The 19,025-nt window shown below is 43.0% G+C and overlaps 1 protein-coding gene and 1 long non-coding RNA gene across 5 annotated transcripts in view; one reads left to right on the top strand and one right to left on the bottom strand.

Moving 5' to 3' along the window:
- The window catches only part of LOC120396918, a 49,045-nt gene extending 48,212 nt beyond the window's left edge, over positions 1 to 833 (top strand). For all 3 annotated transcript variants that reach the window (XR_005593535.1, XR_005593534.1, XR_005593533.1), the window contains one exon: positions 572 to 833. This is a non-coding gene — a long non-coding RNA (uncharacterized LOC120396918). The remainder of the gene's footprint in view (positions 1 to 571) is intronic.
- LOC120396915 (sodium channel protein type 5 subunit alpha-like) overlaps positions 1 to 19,025 on the bottom strand; it is a 148,134-nt gene that overhangs the window by 12,160 nt on the left and 116,949 nt on the right. For both annotated transcript variants that reach the window (XM_039522144.1, XM_039522143.1), the window contains 5 exons: positions 16,231 to 16,385; positions 11,626 to 11,799; positions 10,149 to 10,271; positions 4,417 to 4,695; positions 3,580 to 3,633 (listed from right to left, as the gene is read on the bottom strand). In XM_039522144.1, the coding sequence (XP_039378078.1) occupies positions 3,580 to 3,633; positions 4,417 to 4,695; positions 10,149 to 10,271; positions 11,626 to 11,799; positions 16,231 to 16,385 (785 nt within the window). The remainder of the gene's footprint in view (positions 1 to 3,579; positions 3,634 to 4,416; positions 4,696 to 10,148; positions 10,272 to 11,625; positions 11,800 to 16,230; positions 16,386 to 19,025) is intronic.

Genomic DNA, 19,025 nt, shown 5'->3' with positions numbered 1-19,025 from the left:
AAGGAAATAAGGGGAGTAATACCCCTTGCGCATGAACTCCTCAGACACCACCTCTATTGCTTCTAGTCCTGGAAGCCACTCCACCTTCTGCTCAAGCAGAGCTTCATGCAAGGGGTCCCCCAAGAGGGACGGGGTGGGGGTGGTTGAGTGGGGAGGAAGTAAACTGGAGGGTGTAACCCCGGGAGATGGTGTTGAGGACCCATCGGTCCAAGGTTAGCCGTGACCATTGTGGAAGAAATCACACAGCCGGTTAGAGAAGGGAAGCTTTATTGGGGGTGAATCCCTGATGAGGACTGGCAGGGTGCCCCTGAGCATCCCATCAAAAATAAGCATCCCATCTTACCTCCTTGCCCTTGGAGGACCCAGGCTGGATGGCAGGCTGAGACTGCCTCTTATAGTCCCGCTGCTTCTTATGGATGGCCTTGTACTTTGCGAGGGCGGCCTGGGCAGGAGTCTGCTGTGGCTTGAACTTAGGTTTTGCCAGAGACAGGACATAGAGGCCCAGAGTCTGGAGGGTCATGTGTGAGTCTTTCATGCCATGCAGCCTTGTATCTGTTTCCTCCACAAACAGAGCTTTCCCGTCAAATGGGAGATCCTGCATGGAAGACTGTGCCTCACTGGACAGCCCAGAGAGGAGGAGCCATGATGCCCGTCTCATGGATACAGCAGAGGCCATTGATCATGCAGCCATGTCCGCAGCACCCAAGGCTGCCTGCAGGTACGCCCTAGCAGCCACTACCCCTTCCTCCATTTGCACCTTGAACTCCTTCCTATTGTGCTCCTGGAGGGAGTCCTCAAACTAGGGCAGGGAGCCCCACAGATTGAATTCGTACCGGCACAGGAGAACCTGATGGTTCGCCACTTGTAACTGGAAGTTCAAAGATGAATAAACGTTCCTTCTGAAAGAGTCCAGTCTCCAAAAGTCTTTGTTCTTTGGGGTCGGGGCTGGCTGAACCTGCCATTCCCTGTGGTTTACCAACTTGACCACCAGAGAGTTGGGCGTTGGGTGGATATACAAGTACTCATGCCTCTTAGTGGGTACAAAGTATTTGCATTCTGCCTTTTTAGAGATGGGGACCAATGAGGCTGGTGTTTGCCACAGGGCATTTGAAATCTTAGCCACCCCTTCATGGAGAGGGCAAGGCCTCCCTACGGGGTGCCAATGGGGACAATACGTTAAACAGGGAGTCCGAGGGCTCCTCCATGTCATCTGCCTGGAGGTGTAGGCTTGCTGCCACCCTCTTTAAGAGTGCTTGGTGGGCCCTGAAGTCCTCCTGCAGGGGCTGCAATCGCCTCCTCCGGGCAAGGCCAAGAGGTTGGTGCGGTGTTCTGGGTGTCGGCCGACACTGGAGGGTCCACCACTTGGTCGGACTCTGGACACGTTGCCGAGGACATATGTCCTACCAACTGCTTTCTTGGGGGTCTGGGAAGGGAGGCCGATGGTGCTTCCAAAGCTCCAGCCACCGAGCGAGCTCCCACTGGGGGCTGCACTGGAGGCCAGAGTACCCACTGGTACCATTGGACTGGCCATGATGCTCTGGCACTGGTGGGGCTGGCTGTCTAGGTTGGCTGGCCTGGCCCATAGAAGGACTGCAATGAATGGAGACTGTGCTGGTGTAAGATCTGCTGCTGTCTCTGGACTGGGAGAAGAGGCAGTGCCAGGATCTACAATGGCCATGGGACTGCGATCTCAATGTGGAGGACCGGTACCGATGGTAATAGCTGCTCCGCGAATGGCCTCAATGGGTGGACTCATGACGGCGAGACGACGGCGATTGACCCCTGGGGCTGCGATGTCTTGGTGAAGACTTGGAGCGGGTGTCTGAGCAGGAAAGGCATCGACAACCACGCCACGACTGACTGTGGTACCCTCTCCGAGACGAGGACCGATGGCGACGCCTGCCGCGGTACCCTCGATATTCACTCCTTGAGGATGAGTGATGCTGCGAGTCCTGGCTGTATGGGACACAGCCAGACAGTCTGGTTGGTGTCTAGGGCGATCCACCTGGACTCTGCCCTGAGCGGTCGCTGGGCAGTGATCGGCATTGGGAACGTTTCCTCAACTGAGACCAGTACTGGGCTGGAGGCAACTGTGGAGATCCCAGTGGTGGCTTGCCTCTGGAGCGCGGGGCCGACATCGGTGGCACTCTGGGCACTGGCGTGGACATGACATCCTGGGCTGCTTGGAGGGCATCAGGCATTGATGGCATCCAGACATCCGGAGAGGCCTGTCTCGAAGGGGCCGGACTACTCCGCTCAACTTGAGTCAGAGGCCTGGGGCCCGGTGGGGATCAAGGACTGCCCAACATGGGCCTAGCCTCTGTCCCAAACTTCCCTTGGTGCCGCTGCAAAGAGGGAGTCTTCCTGGCCCTCTTGGCGTGACCCATGGACGGGGAACAGTGCCAGCTGGTCAATGGCACCGGAGGGTCACTGCGTACTAACGCCGTGGTGCCGGGTACCAGTTCGCAGCGACGTGCCGGGGTCGGGGTCAGCGCCGACTCCATCAGGATGGCCCAGAGCCTAATGTCCCTTTCTCTTTTGGTCTGAGGCTTAAATGACTTGCAAATCTTGCACCTTTCGCTGATATGGGTTTCTCCCAAACAGCACAAACAGTCTGCGTGCAGATCACTTCTTGGCATAGAATGACTACAAGAGCTGCACAACTTAAACCCCAGGGCGCGGGGCATGCCTTGGCCCGGGCTCACTGACTAACTAAACAGGTAACTAACTACAGGTACTAATGCTGAATGAACAATCAGTTCTGGGGATGAGCTACAACAAAGCTGGAGCAGAGCAGTTCTGATGCACCTTCACTGGCGGCAAGAAGGAACGGAGGTTGGGGGGAGCTCTCCTTATACCGCACCAGGCAGGCGCCACTCCAGGGATTGCAGGGGGTGCTCCCCCCACATTCGTTCTGCTAGGGGAAAAGCTTCCAGCACCAGTGCACATGGTGAGCCTGCACACCTACTGTGGAATAGACATGAGCAATCACTCGAAGAAGAACTGTTGAGCGCCCAAAATTTGAAAATCAGGTCACTTATTTAGGAGCCTAACTTTAAGCTTCTGCTTTTGAGAATCTTGGCCTAGATGTGTTCTTCCAATTTAAACCTTTGGTTGAAAAGTTATTCTATTACTGTTGGAAAAAAGCAACAAAAAGTTTTAAATAAACCTGAGAAAATTATTTTCGAATGTGGTTACAATTTGAGCTCATTCATTTCCTCGGAAGATATGCTGGTAATTTTGTTCAATTTAAGTCCTTTGGATGCAGGACTGTATCTTCCTCTGTGTTTGTACAGCACCTAATACAGTGGAACCTTAATCCTGACTGAAGTCTCTAGGTGGCACAGTAATACAGACATTAAATATAATAATAATAATTAATAAATAATGCTTGACCATTTATTTTAAATGGATGCTCATCCATTTTAGCTCAGTGAGTAGATAGCACCAAAAAAAACAATGAACAGATTAGATCTACACATTGTGTTCACCAACACTAATAAGCATGAAAATTACAAAACACAAGTAAAAATCGGAGAGATGGTTACAAGAGAGAACATTTTAATTTTCATGACCTACCCCTCGTGAATCTACTGCTGCATACATAATGTCTGTCCAACCTTTAAATGTTGCCTAGAATAACAGAAAAATTATTAAAATCATATTCAAGTTTTAGGATGAGATTATTTAGCCTGTTTACAACATCTTTGTGCTTCTGAGATGGTGCAAAGGGACTATAGTCTGTCCAGAAATGCCCAGCACAGAATTCCTCTGGTGTAGGCATTCTCCTTACTGACAAGTTTGTGACAGAGTTGGGCTCTAGGTGTCAACCCTCCCTCACCCCTACCAGTGTAGAAAGCATGTCAGGGGCAAGAAGGACATGTGTTGCAGTGAAGTACCGCTACAGCGGTCCTCCATTGGTTATAGCTGATTAAGGATCCAAATCTAATGACAAAAAACAAAGCTGCCTGACAACAGCTCTAAATTGTTTTGGGGGGGGGGGGTTGATCACAACAAATCAGGGAATTGGAACCAGCCCACTGTTGCTCTCTCCTCACTTCCCATTTCTGCACTGAGCTTTACTCAGTGCAGGAGAGAATTTTGCATTTAGTTTAATGAAATTATAATAAACATTTCATGCCGTCTTCCCAGGAGACAGCTGCAAATCAGAGGAGCACATTTTCAAATGGTTACATAATAAGTTCATAGTTCACCACTGGACACTATATGTGCATACACTGGAGGAAGGGACCCTGAATGGGCTAACCATATTGCCGGTCTGAACATGGGGAGGGGATGAGACAAAAGGCTCCCCAGGGCCACTGCTTCCCACTCCTTGCAGATGTGGGTAAGCAACTGGAAAAACCTTGATTCCACCCCACCCCACAATGTGCCAGTCAGCAAAATAGAACTTACCACCTGAAGAAGAGCCAGATAACCAGAACCAACATTATCAAAGTTGACTGTAACATTTATCCAATATATTTTTTGCGTGTCATTATACTTTGAACAATCCGATTTGTTCTTAATACTGTTATTTATTTCTGATTTTTCTTCAGTCAAGTTTACGCATTTTCCAAATTTTCCTGCAAATAGGTTCACTCCCATGATACTAAAAACGAGCCAAAAAATGAGGCAGACAAGCACAACGTTCATGATGCAAGGGATGGCACCTACTAAGGCATTCACAACCACCTTAAGAGAAATGAAAGAAAAACATGCAGTTACTATAGGTATTACATGTGCAAAGCCTTAAACAGCTATTTGCTACATTCAACTGTTTTGAAAATCTAAGGCCTGGTCTACACTGGGGGGGGGGGTGTCGAACTAAGGTATGCAACTTCAGCTACGCGAATAGCGTAGCTGAAGTCGAACTACCTTAGTTGGAACTACTTACCCGTCCTCACGGCGCAGGATCGACGTCCGCGGCTCCCCCGTCGACTCCGCCACTGCCGTTCGCAGTGGTGAAGTTCTGGAGTCGACGAGAGCGCGTTCGGAGTTCGATATATCGCGTCTAGATGAGAAATCCGAGAAATCGATTGCTACCCGCCGATATGGCGGGTAGTGAAGACGTACCCTAAGCAACTCCATGTCATTTCAGCAAACAATTACACACATGAGTAACTTTACTCTCATAAATACTTTTACTGAAGTGGCAACTATTTTGAGTAAAGATTCTTACTCTATAGTGTTGGCAGGATCAGGCCCTTCGATTGTCAGTTCTTCTGGACAGGAACCTGTTTTTTGTTTTCTGTGAAACACCTAGTGCACTTGGGGGCACTACTGAATAACAATAAAGTATTTGAATGTAATGGTAGAATATTCACTTTTGGAGCTTCCCTTTTTTTGTTTTGTTTTGTTTTGAACAAGATTCTAAATACATTATTTCTTCATGAGGATTAATATAATGGTCTGTTTTGATTCATGTCAGCATGACATTTATTCATGTTGTGTGGAAAATCAGTTATTAGAGGATCAATAATGAATCTCTCATAGATATGTAAAGGTTGCTGCAGATACTGTAACTTCCATGAGACGTTTTGCACAATTCAAGAGTAACCTGGAAAGTGTCAGTTCAGCATGTAAGTTTTGAGCAGACTTACAAGCTCCACTGGTATGAAAAAAAAAGATCTACCATAATCTCTCTTGGGGAAATAGCAGAACTTATGACCAATTTACATAAATTACACATTCTGACTCATGCATGATGGCGACTTTAACTTCCAAAGTGGATCTCATTACATCTGGCTAGGTGTTTCAAGGAGTAACCTCTGCTAATGATCTCATAGAGTAAACAGATGTCAAAGCTGTCACCTCCTGCTTAGGACAGGAACGTCTGTTCACTGCCCAGTAAAGGACAAAGTAGAACCCAGTACCCCTCAAAAGTAGGATATGGGTGATCCTTTAACCTTCACACAGAGCACAGCCAGTGGGGCGAGTTAGCTTCCCAAAGGCAACACTTTGAAAAAGAGCAGTCAAGCAGGCCACTGGGAATCCCCTCCAAGAAATATTTCAAGTGGGAGCCTGGGCTTATTGGGAGGGTGCAGTGGGAGTGTCCTAAACTGAGTGCAAGTATAGCATGACATTCACCCTATATTCAAGTGAATACATTTCGGATTCATAACAAATCCCAAACCCAGGCAAGCTTTTCTTGTTTCTTACAAGTTTCATACAACTTTCAAATTAGGGGAAAGAGCTGGAAAGAAACCTCAAATGTTGTACTAGTCAAGTTTGTGCTTGCTGGGTTTGACATGGCCAGAAAAGCCTTCAAGGTCTATATGGTTTGAGCAGAAACTATAGCATTTCCAAGACAAAATGATAATGTTAAGGTTATAAATAAATATCTTGATTCAGAACAACATTTTTAGAACACTGGGGACAAATCTGTAGTTAAGATTGTACAAGCTGTCTTAACTATACCCCTATATCCTCATGCTGCCTTTACTGATACACCAAAAACCCTCCTCTCTATCTGTCCTGTTTCATATAATTTCCGGTCTGGATTAAAAATCATCATGGACCACCGATCGCAAATGGCCTACAGACAATTGTATATAATCTTTTGGTTCACTTCCCTTTTATAGATCAGAGACATCAACATCTTACTGTCCATAGACAGTTCAGATGATTGACAATCCCCCGTATCAACTTTCCTCTATGGCCAACAGACAACAAAGATATCACATCAGACTTGTAATATACCGATAGTACAGCTTGCCCAAGACAGGTATATAGAATGCCACTTCTACAACACATTTTCCTTTCTTTCCCGTTATCCTAATAAAGGCTCTCCAACTGACGCCGTGGGGCCAAAGGACTGGGAGGGGAAGAAGCAGCTGTGTCTAGAGCACAGGACCCCCACAGTGACAGACATCACCTTCATTGGATCTACCAGGATCTGGAACTGATCCCCTGGCAGTGGCAAGTCCTTATGTAGGATCTTCCCACATATAGGTAATGCTTAGCAGAAAAAAGAAAAGCAGTAGATATGTTACTTACAAAACTGCCTTCAGCTACACTTGTGCAATTCCTGTGGAATTCAATAGGGGTTGCATAGTTTTAACTGAGGAAAGATTTGGACCAGTTATCCAGGTTTCAAAGCCTTTCTGCCACATAAAATACTTTGACTTAACATAAAAGAAATCTAAAAATGCATTTACACCCTCTATCACAACATGTAATTGTTTTCCCACTATATTACTAAGTTTTTGCTACTACTATATGCCAATGATTCACATTAGCACTCATATACAATGATCTAATAGTCTTTCTATAAATTCCAGTCTATATTTGAATGAGTTTGCTGCTCAGTTCTTTCATGCTATCAAAATTACTGTCTTCTCTGCTGACACAAGCCTTTTTTTCCTCTTTTCTCTGACACTTCTGAGCCTGAGCCAAAGTGATATTGATTCACAAAAATGAAATTTTACCTATTTTTGAAACTGAGTATGAAAATGTCAGGTCTTAGTCTCCATCGTATCACAGTATTTCACTTTCTTCTAAACTACTAATATAGTATTTCTCTACATATCACAGAAAAATGACATTACACATTCACAACAGGTAATCTTGAAGGGCACGGTATGGATCAGATCCTCAGTTACTGTAAATCAGTATAGTGTGTCCTTCACAACTAGCTTCAAGTAGTGTGAGTTTTTGCAATGTGACCTGGAGATGCTGAAGGCAAGGGTCATAGTAGTTAGGTGAACATATAAGATTCAAGGGGCAAAGTATGACTTTAGACACTCAGTTGAATCCCCAGCTTTTTCTATCACTAGTGTGTACAATATCATATTGTGAGTGACCAAGGTAAATTATTTTCATTATTAATTACGATTATTAATTAGTGAATTTAGTTCTAGTGAAAGGGTCAGAACTGGCAGGCCTGGAGCTGGAATTCTTATATCCATAGAACATGTATGTAGATTAGTTAATGATAGCACAAATTTCCCCATAGTATCCAACTAATGTCTCAACCTTGAAGTGCAATTACTATGTTGGGGGAAGAAGGAGGCAGAGGGGAGATTATCTAGTTTGCATTAGAGATGGGTCTAAACCAAAACCTTTAAACAATCTTTGGTAAATGTTACGGAAATCTTAATCCAGTTTCAAACTTCACTGTTGGTGCATCTTTCTCTTATGAGTTGAACCATAATCTCTGGTCTAAACTTCTCCAAACTCTGGGAAAGTTCGGATCTGAATATTGTGAGTTGGACTTATCTCCAGTTTCCATGTTCACTGAATTCTTGACCTTTTATGCAAGTAATATCAACAAGGGTTCAAATTGTTCTGATGGTTTTGTTACCTTAATGCAGACAATTTTACTTTAGAAACAAGAATGGGGCCATCAACTTATTGAACATCCTATAGATATTAATGACTTTTAGTTCATACAAACATACACTGAATCTGAATTTGATATAGATATAATAGGCTCCCTATCTTAATGCCAGTCTCCTGAGTTTATATAATTACCATATATTCCGGCGTATAAGACGACTTTCTATATTAAAAAACAGCCCCCCAAAATTGGGGGTCATCTTATACGCCGGGTATAAACAGCGGGCGGCTGGGATTTAAAAGGCTCTGTGCTCCCCGCCGCAGCGGGCAGCCCAGAGCCCTCTGACTCCCCACCGCGGCTGGGATTTAAAAGGCTCTGTGCTCCCCGCCGCAGCGGGCAGCCCAGAGCCCTCTGACTCCCCGCCGCGGCTGGGATTTAAAAGGCTCTGGGCTCCCCGCCGCAGCGGGCAGCCCAGAGCCCTCTGACTCCCGGCCGCGGCTGGGATTTAAAAGGCTCTGGGCTCCCCGCCGCAGCGGGCAGCCCAGAGCCCTCTGACTCCCCGTCGCGGCTGGGATTTAAAAGGCTCTGGGCTCCCGCAGGCAGCCCAGAGCCCTCTGACTCCCTGCCGTGGCTGGGATTTAAAAGGCTCTGGGCTCCCCGCCACAGCGGGCAGCCCAGAGACCTCTGACTCCCCGCCGCGGATGGGATTTAAAAGGCTCTGGGCTCCCCGCTGCAGCGGGCAGCCCAGAGCCCTCTGATTCCCGGCTGCGGCTGGGATTTAAAAGGCTCTGGGCTCCCCCCCTCGGAAGAGGGGGTCGTCTTATAGGGCGAGTATAGGCCAAAACCTATATTTTAACTGTAAAATTAGGGGGTCGTCTTATACGCCCCGTCGCCTTATACATAATTAATACGTAGTTATCTTTCCTTAGCACAATTAAGGATTTTGTGTTTTCGAATATAGTTTTTGCTTTCATTTATTGAAAAAATTATATGGTGCCTTGCTATGTGGTCTGCATCAGAAATCTTATGTGGATTTGTAAATGTTACTTACACTGCTAACCTACATATCATGTGTTGCCATGTGATCTGCAGTATTAGTGGTGCACTTGCTGATATAGAATACAATTGTAATAATTTGCTAATCATGTAATGATAAAAAGGAAATACAAAAATAACAAATCCAGATCCCTAAAGGTCAAATCCTGGTCCAATTGAAGTCAATGAGAGTTCTGTGGACTTAGTAAGATCATCAAACAAAAACAAACAGATACGAGAACTCCTGGAGAAATATTAATTCACCAAGAAAATGCAAAAGCGAACAAGAAAATGTTTGGACAAACAATGGACAGAAGTCATATGGTTACAAGCTAATTATGGCATTCCAGATTTAAACTGAAGTATATCAAAGGATTTTTTATTTTTATTTTTGTAAATCTATTTATAAATTTTCCAGATTTATAAGTGTAAGGTTACTTTTCTTCATTCTTTTAAAAAAATTCTCAAACACTTTGTGACTGTTTCTATGTCTGAATTCAAGTGGAAGAAAAGAGAGAGAATCCAGTCAAAATCAGCCAAAAAGGAATGATTTTTGAAATCTTATTGTTCTCTGTGTTTCAATTCATTGTTCTTCAAACCACTATGAAAAATCCAAACATATATAAACTTTGAGCACGATTTGATTTTTTTTGCCATTTCAGTGTGTTTTTTACAAAATAAAGTTTTAAAAACTCCTCTTAACATTTAACTCAAGTGTAACCTTAACTATTGTGCAGCACCATAATGAAAGCAAACCCATATGAAATAGGGTCCTTTTACATGCTTGATGTTCACAAAGAGAAGCTTCAGTAATTGCTTTATTTACTCTTACCCTCATCCCTTCAAATTGTGACAATGCCCTTAATGGTCTCAAGGCTCTCAGGATTTTAAGGGATTTCATGGGTTCCATTTCGGCATATCCAAGTGAGTTAGCTATAAGACTTGCTAAAGAGACCTGAACAGAGAGAGACAAAAAATATTAGCAAAATCCTGCCTTCTGGTTTTCTTTTTTCCCTTTTTAACCATGCTTACAAAGTCCTATCCATGAAAGTATGAAATGGCAGCCTGTACAGTACAATAGAAATGCACCTTAATGGGACACTAACAGGTATAAAATAATGAGTGACATGCAGGCCACATTGAAGTTAATAATAAAACACTCAGTGATTTCAGGGGTGGCAAGATTTCACCCAATCTATTTCAACAAAACAAATGTACTTGACCTGTGTTACTAATGCTATCTTAGATTATTAAAGCTGTAGGAATGTTGAAGCCAAAATTTTAACAAAATAACTATTTTTATTGCCCAAATTGAGACACTTTAAAAGATCTAGCAGTTGAGGTGTGAAAACCAAGGGAGGAGAAACTGGTTCTGTAGTTGGCAAGCCATTCACAGTCTTTGTTTAATCCTAAACTGATGGTGTCAAATTTGCAAATGAACTGAAGCTCAGCAGTTTCTCTACTGAACTGAAGCTCAGCAGTTTCTCTTAGAAGTAGAGAAACTGCTGAGCTTCAGTTCATTTGCAAATTTGACACCATCAGTTTAGGATTAAACAAAGACTGTGAATGGCTTGCCAACTACAGAACCAGTTTTTCCTCCCTTGGTTTTCACACCTCAACTGCTAGAACAGGGCCCCATCCTCCCTGATTGATCTAACCTCGTTATCTCTAGCTTGCTTCTTGCTTGCTTATATATACACACCTGCCCCTGGAAATTTCCACTCTTGCATCCGACGAAGTGGGTATTCACCCACGAAAGCTCATGCTGCAAAACATCTGTTAGTCTATAAGGTGCCACAGGATTCTTTGCTGCTTTTACAGAACCAGACTAACACGGCTACCTCTCTGATATTTAAAAGGTCTGTTTTTTTAAAAGGTAGATGTGCTCGGTATTTTCTAAAAATTAGTTCTCCTTCAAATGAAGCAACAGAGAGTCCTGTGGCACCTTACAGACTAACAGACATATTGAATCATAAGCTTTCGTGGGTGAATAGCCACTTCATCAGATGCATGAAGGTGCCTCAATTTGGGACATAAAAAAAAAAGTGAACATTCGGGTGTTCTATACTACGTAATCCAGTCCACAGAACTGATCAAATACATTGGGGAGGGATAGCTCAGTGGTTTGAGCATTGCCCTGCTAAACCCAGGGTTGTGAGTTCAGCCCTTAAGGGGGCCACTTAAGCATCTGGGGCAAAATCAGTATTGGTCCTGCTAGTGAAGGCAGGGGGCTGGACTCAATGACCTTTTCAGGGTCCTTTGCAGTTCTATGAGATAGGTATATCTCAATTTAAAAAAAAAATACTTACACCTACAATTAGGAAGTCAAGCCAACACCAGGCATTGGTGAAATATTTCTTGAAGCCATAGGCCACCCATTTCAGAAACATCTCCAGGACAAAGATATAAGTGAAGATTTTATCAAAAAATTCCAACATCATTTTAATGTTTTTTCTTTTCTCAAGATGTATATCTTCAAATGCCTGAAATAATAATCCTTAGATATAAACCCACTCTACAGAAATTTCAATGGAATATTGTAATGTTGTGAACAGTTACACAAGAGTTTAACTTTACACAATAGTAGTCACTCTGAAGGTAATCATGATGAAATGGACATTAGACACTGTGGAGGGGCTACAAAATATTACCGTACATTAAAAAAATGTGAGTCCTTGCTCCATTATACAGTTGAACTTCTTTAGTAAATTTGTATTTTGTGGCACAGCAATCTATTTTTGGCAGAAATGTGTGTGACAACAGTAATATGGGAAAAGAGAAGATACAAAGTCAGTGAAGATGAGTGATGGAAATGCCAACTTCGCTATATTTTATGCTTCTCCATATATTACATCAGCATCTATGAATCCTCCAGGTATGAAAGCTGAAAGGACATTGTGTGTGGCCACTTTTTTTAGTGATGAAGTAATCACACATAGCTGATTATTTCAACAAGCGAAGAGCAGGTTCTTAATCAAAACTCTGTGTGCATTTCTGCTCTAGCCATACACCCCTGTGGAAAGTTGACATGTTTCTTCAGATAAAGAAGATCCCCTGGGAAAACAGAATCTTAGAAGGAGAATTTTGAGAGGGAGCAGCAGTAGATGTGATGTCCCTCAGATACTGAATATGTTACATGTGGAAGTTTGGGAGTTGCACCCCGTCTCTACGAGAACCCTGATACAAGAGTAAATAGTTATAGTCTCAGTAACAACTACCACAAAAACAATGAGGAGACTGGTGGCACCTAAAAACTAACAGATTTATTTGGACATAAGCTTTTGTGAGTAAAAAAAACTACTACTTCAGATGCATGGAGTGAAAATTACAGATGCAGGTATAAATATATTGACACATGAAGAGAAGGGAGTTACCTTACAAGTGGAGAACCAGTGCTGACAAGACCTAATTCAGTCAGGGTGGATATGGTCCTCTCCCAGTAATTGACGAGGAGGTGTCAATACCAAGAGAGGGAAAATTGCTTTTGTAGTGAGCCAGCTACTCCCAGTCCCTATTCACACCCAAATTAATGGTGTTAAATGTGCAAAAGAATAGTAGCTCTGCAGTTTCTCTTTGAAGTCTGTTTTCGACGTTTTTTTTGTTGAAGGATGGCTAGTTTGAATAGGGACTGGAAGGGGCTGTCTGCTGTAGTGGCTTTACTGTTCTGCTAACAAAACAGAAACTAACATGAAAGTGACTTCCATGGTGACAGGTTTCAGAGTGGTAGCCATGTTAGTCTGTATCTCCTCATTTTTGCTAACATGAAAGTGAGACTCTGCAACTGAGTGCAGAGTGACCAAACTACGTAAAGGTGCAGAATATCTCATTTCTCCACCTTCCATTAAAATACTTTCCAAACATATATACATTATCATTTATGTGGATAACATAAAACACTATATAACCTAACTAAAAATTGTGGGTGGACTATTGCAGACTCTTAAATTGCAAGGGATTATTCTACCTTGGAATAGCAACTCTAGTTAATGTGACAGGGCAAGGCCTGATGGCTACAGTAAAGTAGTGAGGAAAAAGGTATGTTAGCCCCAGGCTAAACAAATCCCTGGTACCATGGTAACCAAATGGCAGTTGCTCCAGGTTAATCAAGACACCTGGGGCCAATTAAGATCCTTCTAGAAAGCAGTGGAGATAGCTAGGTTGATTGGGACACCTGAAGCCAATCAAGGGCTGGCTGGAACCAGTTAAAAGCCTCCCAGTTAGTCAGTGAGGTACACATGTCAGGAGCTGTAGGAGGAAGTTGTGCTGTGGGAGAGCAGTACACACCATATCATGCACAAGGAAGGAGGCCCTGAGGTAAGGGTGAAGTGGATCTTGAGGAAGTGGGGGCTGCTGTGGGGAAATAGCTCAGGGAATTGTGTGTGTCCTGTTTCTAAAAAAGTCAGCTACCATAGCTGATATTATTAGGGTCCCTGGGCTGGAGCCTGGAGTAGAGGGTGGGCCCAGGCTCCTCCCTTTGCCCTCCCCTGATTAATCACTGAGACTGGGAAACAACAGAGACTGTGCAAGGGAGGATAGCTTCTCCTCTCACTGGCTTATGATGAAAATGGTTCAGTAGGCTGTGACCCTTGCCTCTAGAGAGAGAAGGGCTATGTGAAGGGTCACAGTGAGCCTCTGAGGCTAGCGAAATCCACCAGGAAATGCGGGACCCACGGAGACAAGGACAGAGCTTTGTCACACTAAACAATGTATAAGTTCAGGTGCAAGCACTGGTTTTTGCACTCTCTTGGTGGGGTAGGGAAGCAATGTCTGGTACAACAGGAACAGTCTGTGGTACAGAATCAACTGGGTCTGGTACTAAAATTTGTTCCAACAAGTCATGAAAATTAAGAGTTGAATGGAAGGAGGTTTGAGCAGAGAGTCCTGCTGGAATAGTCATGGATTCTGGTACTTGTTGAGGATGCAATTGGTTCATATGTCATTTCCACAAAGTACCATCACATAGTTTAAACATGAAGGAAAAAGGTCTCATACATTTCACAAGTTCCCCAAGTATCCATTTCACTCAACAACTGTGAGTCCACATTACATCTCCTATTTGAAAAGAACAATGACGAACCTCATGTAATCAATCACTTTGCATGGAATTTGACTACACATAAGGCAACATCAGGACAGAACAGGTCCCAAAAGATACCCAATGATTGCTTCAAAAAACAGTTGCAGTTGACTGCAAGGTAGTAGCACATGGTGTACTCCTGAAGACAAACAAGAAATTGTCCAATTTCTGCTGATGACTCAAAATAAACTTGCTTAAGTGTTCGTACAAAGTGTTCCACTCATCCATTTTTAGCAAGATGGTATGGAGCAGAACATATGTACTGAATTCCATTTGATGCTAGGAACCTCTGAAATTCTTCTGAACAGAATTGAAATCCATTGTCACTCACCAACTGTAACAGTAGACAAAATTGACTAAACAAGGCATGAAGATGTCTAATGGTCTTGATAACTGTGTTAGAAGTCATTCTGAAAACTGACCATTTCAAATGGGTGTCAGCTAAGACCAAATACATAGAATGTTCTAATGGTCCAGCAAAGTCCACATGAACATGTGTCCTCCAAGGAATCTGAGGCCAGAACCAAGGGTGTAAATATGCTGGGCCAGGTTCATGCTGAATTTGCTGACATGTAGTACAACACTTCACCTTCCTCTCAATGTCTTCATCTATCCCTGGCCACCAGACAAAACTCCAGACTATAGCCTTCATCCATACAGTGCCAAAATGACCATCATGAAGAGCATCTAAAACATGAGACTGAACTGATTTTGGAAGGATAACTTGGATACCCCATAAGATGCAACCTTGATTCACAGATAATTCAGGCTGACGTGACACAAATTGTGTAAACTGGGGATTCATGAGATCTAACACTGTACTTTGTAGTACCATTCTTTTCATAAGAGAAAGCACATCATCCTTAACAGTTTCTTTGTACTAGTGACAGGCAATCTATCCATCAAATTGAGATAAAACACTTTGTCTGCAGTTCCTTTGGACTGACAGGAGCTTGGGCATGACATTGTCCCCTTGGGACAAAAGCTTCAGTCTGCTACCTGTGCCTCAAAGTGACTTTTTTCCTTTTTAAAATAATATTATTTAGTTTACTTTTTCTCCTTGGGCAGGCAGTGAGAGCACTGGACAGCCATGGGTTAGAAGCTCCAATGTTATATTTGGAACCAGCAGACAAGAAGATAGACTTAGGGACTGCTAATTTAAATACAGCTGACCACTTTATTGTTTTGGCAGCAAAACAGAAACTAACATAAAAGTGAGTCTCTGCACCTGAGTGCAGTATGACCAAACCTTTTAAAGGTGCAGGGCATCCCAAGTCTAAGAGTGTAAGTCAAGAGGGAGACAAAAATTAATTAATTCTTCCAGCCCCTCAATATATAAGTTACACAAACCTAGCTCCCTTTACACTTATTTAATTTACACTAACTTACTAACTTGTAACTTTCACACACAGACACATGACACTTCTGTCCTGGGGAGTTTTATTTTCAGTAATTTTTAGGGGAGTATTTTTTCAGATGGATACAAAAATCTAGTTCAAAAGTAGATTCAGCTTCATGTTCCAAGAGAATTAGCACCGGGAAAGACTCTTTGGTCTTAATGATGAACATAAAAATGATAGTCTTTGTGTGTGAAAGAACTGCCAGACAAAGCTTCAGAAAAATCAATATACAACCAGAATGGAAATCACAGCTTGTTAGAGTTGCTCATTCTGTCATTCATCTTACTGCATTTTTCTAATTATTATAAAAAAAGTTAGCCCTTTACTAGGCCAGTTTTCTTCTTCTTCTCCCCACATCAGCTTTGAAAATACACCCTCTTTCCTGTACTAAAAAATCATTTATAATTCAACTTGATATGAGAGTAAGTTAAATTTACCAGGCTTCCACTGCTTAGCAGAATCACGAATATGATAAAGCTTTCGAACCAGTTGTGTTCAACAATTTTGTAGCATGTTTTCCTCAGGTTCCACCATGTTTTGCCTGGAAACTTTGTGGTATTGAGTGAACAGCAAGGGGAATGTCGAATACAGCCTGAAAGAGGAACACATGGTAAATAACTGAACATGAACATCCAGGACTGCTATAAAAATTTCTGAGTTCAGGGGAAAGTCCTTGATCACCTTAAACTTGTGTCTCTGCTGTTTCATCTCTCTGTCCATTTTCCTTTGAAAACAAACTACAAAAATATGTTTAAGCAATGAGGAATAATTGCACCGTTTAGTGAGCTACCTTTCCAATATTGTTGAGAACACTGGCAACACCCTCAGAGTGATGATGTTCAGATTCACAAAACAAAGGCAGCATAAAATAACTAATTTCATAGCTTTACCAGCATTTTCAACAGCACGGTTAGCACTGGAATACGGAAGGATAATGCAGTTAGCAGAAGGAGTTATTGCATCATAAAAATTAAAGATAAAGACGAGCTGTCGGGTCATCTAGTTCACCTTCTTAACAGTGTATTATTTTGTTTCCTACATTCTAACTTCTAGTCATTTATTCATTCTAGATTCAAATGTACAAAGCAACTGGGTTTCCACCATACACCTTGAAAGAAGATATGGAGGTTACTTAACTGTAACTGGAGGTTGAGAAAGGTGGTCCCTCTCTGTATTCCACATATGGGTACTCATAAGCACAGTGCACCTGAGACTGGAAAATCTTGTGAGCAGAGTCTATTGGTCAACTCTTGCATCCTGGAGATTCTTGTGCTCAGTATCCAAAGTGTAAGGGGAGGTCCAGACTGACCACCTCTCCAGTTCCTTCTCTAGTATAAATCCAGTCATGATCCAAAGCAGAACGGAACGAGGACAGTTAGTGGAATACATATAGGGGCCACACATCTCAAAGAACATCCAGTTACAGTAAGTAGTTACCATTTCTTCTTTGAGTGCTGGTCCCTACATGCATTCCATATGTGGGTGACTGGTAAGTAGTAGTCAAGTAGGAAGGAGGTGCAAAGATGCAGAGGGTATCGATTCTGTAATATTGATGTTCCAAAGACTGAAATCAGCAGAAGAGGCTTGGATTAAAGCTTAATGCTTTGTGAAGGTGTGGATGCAACTCCAGATTACTGCCTTATAAATGTTCAGCATAGGCACTTCTCGGAGACATGCTACTGAAGTAATCTATGCTCTAGTGAAATGGGTCCTCATCCCATTCAAGACAGGGAACTGTGCTAACTGAAAGCAAGGAGGAAACAGTCAGAAATCCACTTAGAATCTCTGAGCAAATATTGCTTGACCCTGTGTTTATTCTGCTATAGCAACTAATAATCTAAGTGGTTTTCCTAACTGGTTTCACTCTTTGCAGATAGAATGCCAAAGCTTATCTGACATAGAGGTGAAGCCTCCTTTCCTTGCTGAAGGCATGAGATTTTGGAAAGAAAACCGCCAAGTAAATTGATTTATGTGGAACTTGGAAATTAATTTAGGAATAAATTTCAGGTGGAGATGAAGAGATGCCTTCTCTTTATCAAAAGTACTGTATGGAGTGTGGGCCATAAGTGACCCCAGCTTCCCTTCTCACTGACACGAAAGCAACAAGGAAAGTGACTTTCATAGACATGTGGGATACTGAGCATGTGGCCAGTGGTTCAAAGCATGGCCTAGTAAGTAGAGTACAAGGTTGAGGTCCCATTACAGTGTTGGTGGGAAGATCCTAATGAGACACTTTAGGAATCTAGTTGTTATCAGCTGAGTAAAAACAGAGTAGCTTTCTACCCAATGGTGAAAGGCACTAGGCACTGCTAGGTTGATCTATAGCAAGCTAATAAAACGTCCTGATGTCTTGAGAGTAAGGAGGTAGTCGGGAATATCTGCAGCCTATGGAGACAACTAGTTTTGTTGCAGCCAGGTAGAGATACGCCTCCATTTAGCTAGATAACATTTTCTGGGGGAGTTTTTTCTACTGTGATTGAGAATAGTTTTAACAGCCTTGGAAAATGAAAGCTCATCCAAAGAGGTGAACAGAGGTGAAGAGAGTCCAGGTTGGGATATCTGAGCCCACTGTTCTCCTGAGTTAACAGATCCAGGAAGGGTCAAATGCTGATGGGAGGAGTGGTTAACATTCACAGGAGGTCTGGAAACCAGAATTGCCTGGGTCAGTTGACTCATGCTTTGTTGTGACAAATTTTCTGCAGAACCTGGGGTAGTAATGAAATGGGTGGAAAAGCATACCCTCAGGTGGTCTACCTCAGGATATCAGAAGTGTACTGGCCTTAGAATCCTGACCTATATATGTTGAATTTCTTGTTCTTCTTGAAGGTCCGAAGATAGTGTTCCCCAATGAGTGAAGATTTTGTTGAGCACAGAATTGTGTAACCTCCCACTCATTGTTGGTGGAGAAGTACTCAGTGAAATTCTCTGCCAGCAAGTTTTGTATGCCTAGGAATTAAGTCGCTGAGAGTGTTACGGTTCCAGATATATCAATGCCATGAGTGTACCACTTCTTCTCCTTTTTTATGTAAGACAGTCATGTTGTTCAACATTATCTGGACATGTTGGGACTGCACAGGTGGGAGGAATGCATTGCAGGCCTTTCTGACTGCTCTTGGTTCCAGGAAATTGACGTGCATCCTGTCCTCCCAAGGTGTCCATGTACCTTGTGTTGTACAGTCACCCATGAGGCATATATCTGTATTGTAATCATGTCGGGTGCAGGAGGGAGGAA

Source organism: Mauremys reevesii, linkage group 2 (genome assembly GCF_016161935.1).
Source record: "Mauremys reevesii isolate NIE-2019 linkage group 2, ASM1616193v1, whole genome shotgun sequence".
In the NCBI taxonomy this organism is placed as follows: Eukaryota; Metazoa; Chordata; order Testudines; family Geoemydidae; genus Mauremys; species Mauremys reevesii.
Note: the sequence above shows the minus strand (reverse complement) of the source record. Positions and strands in the feature narration are given on the sequence as shown.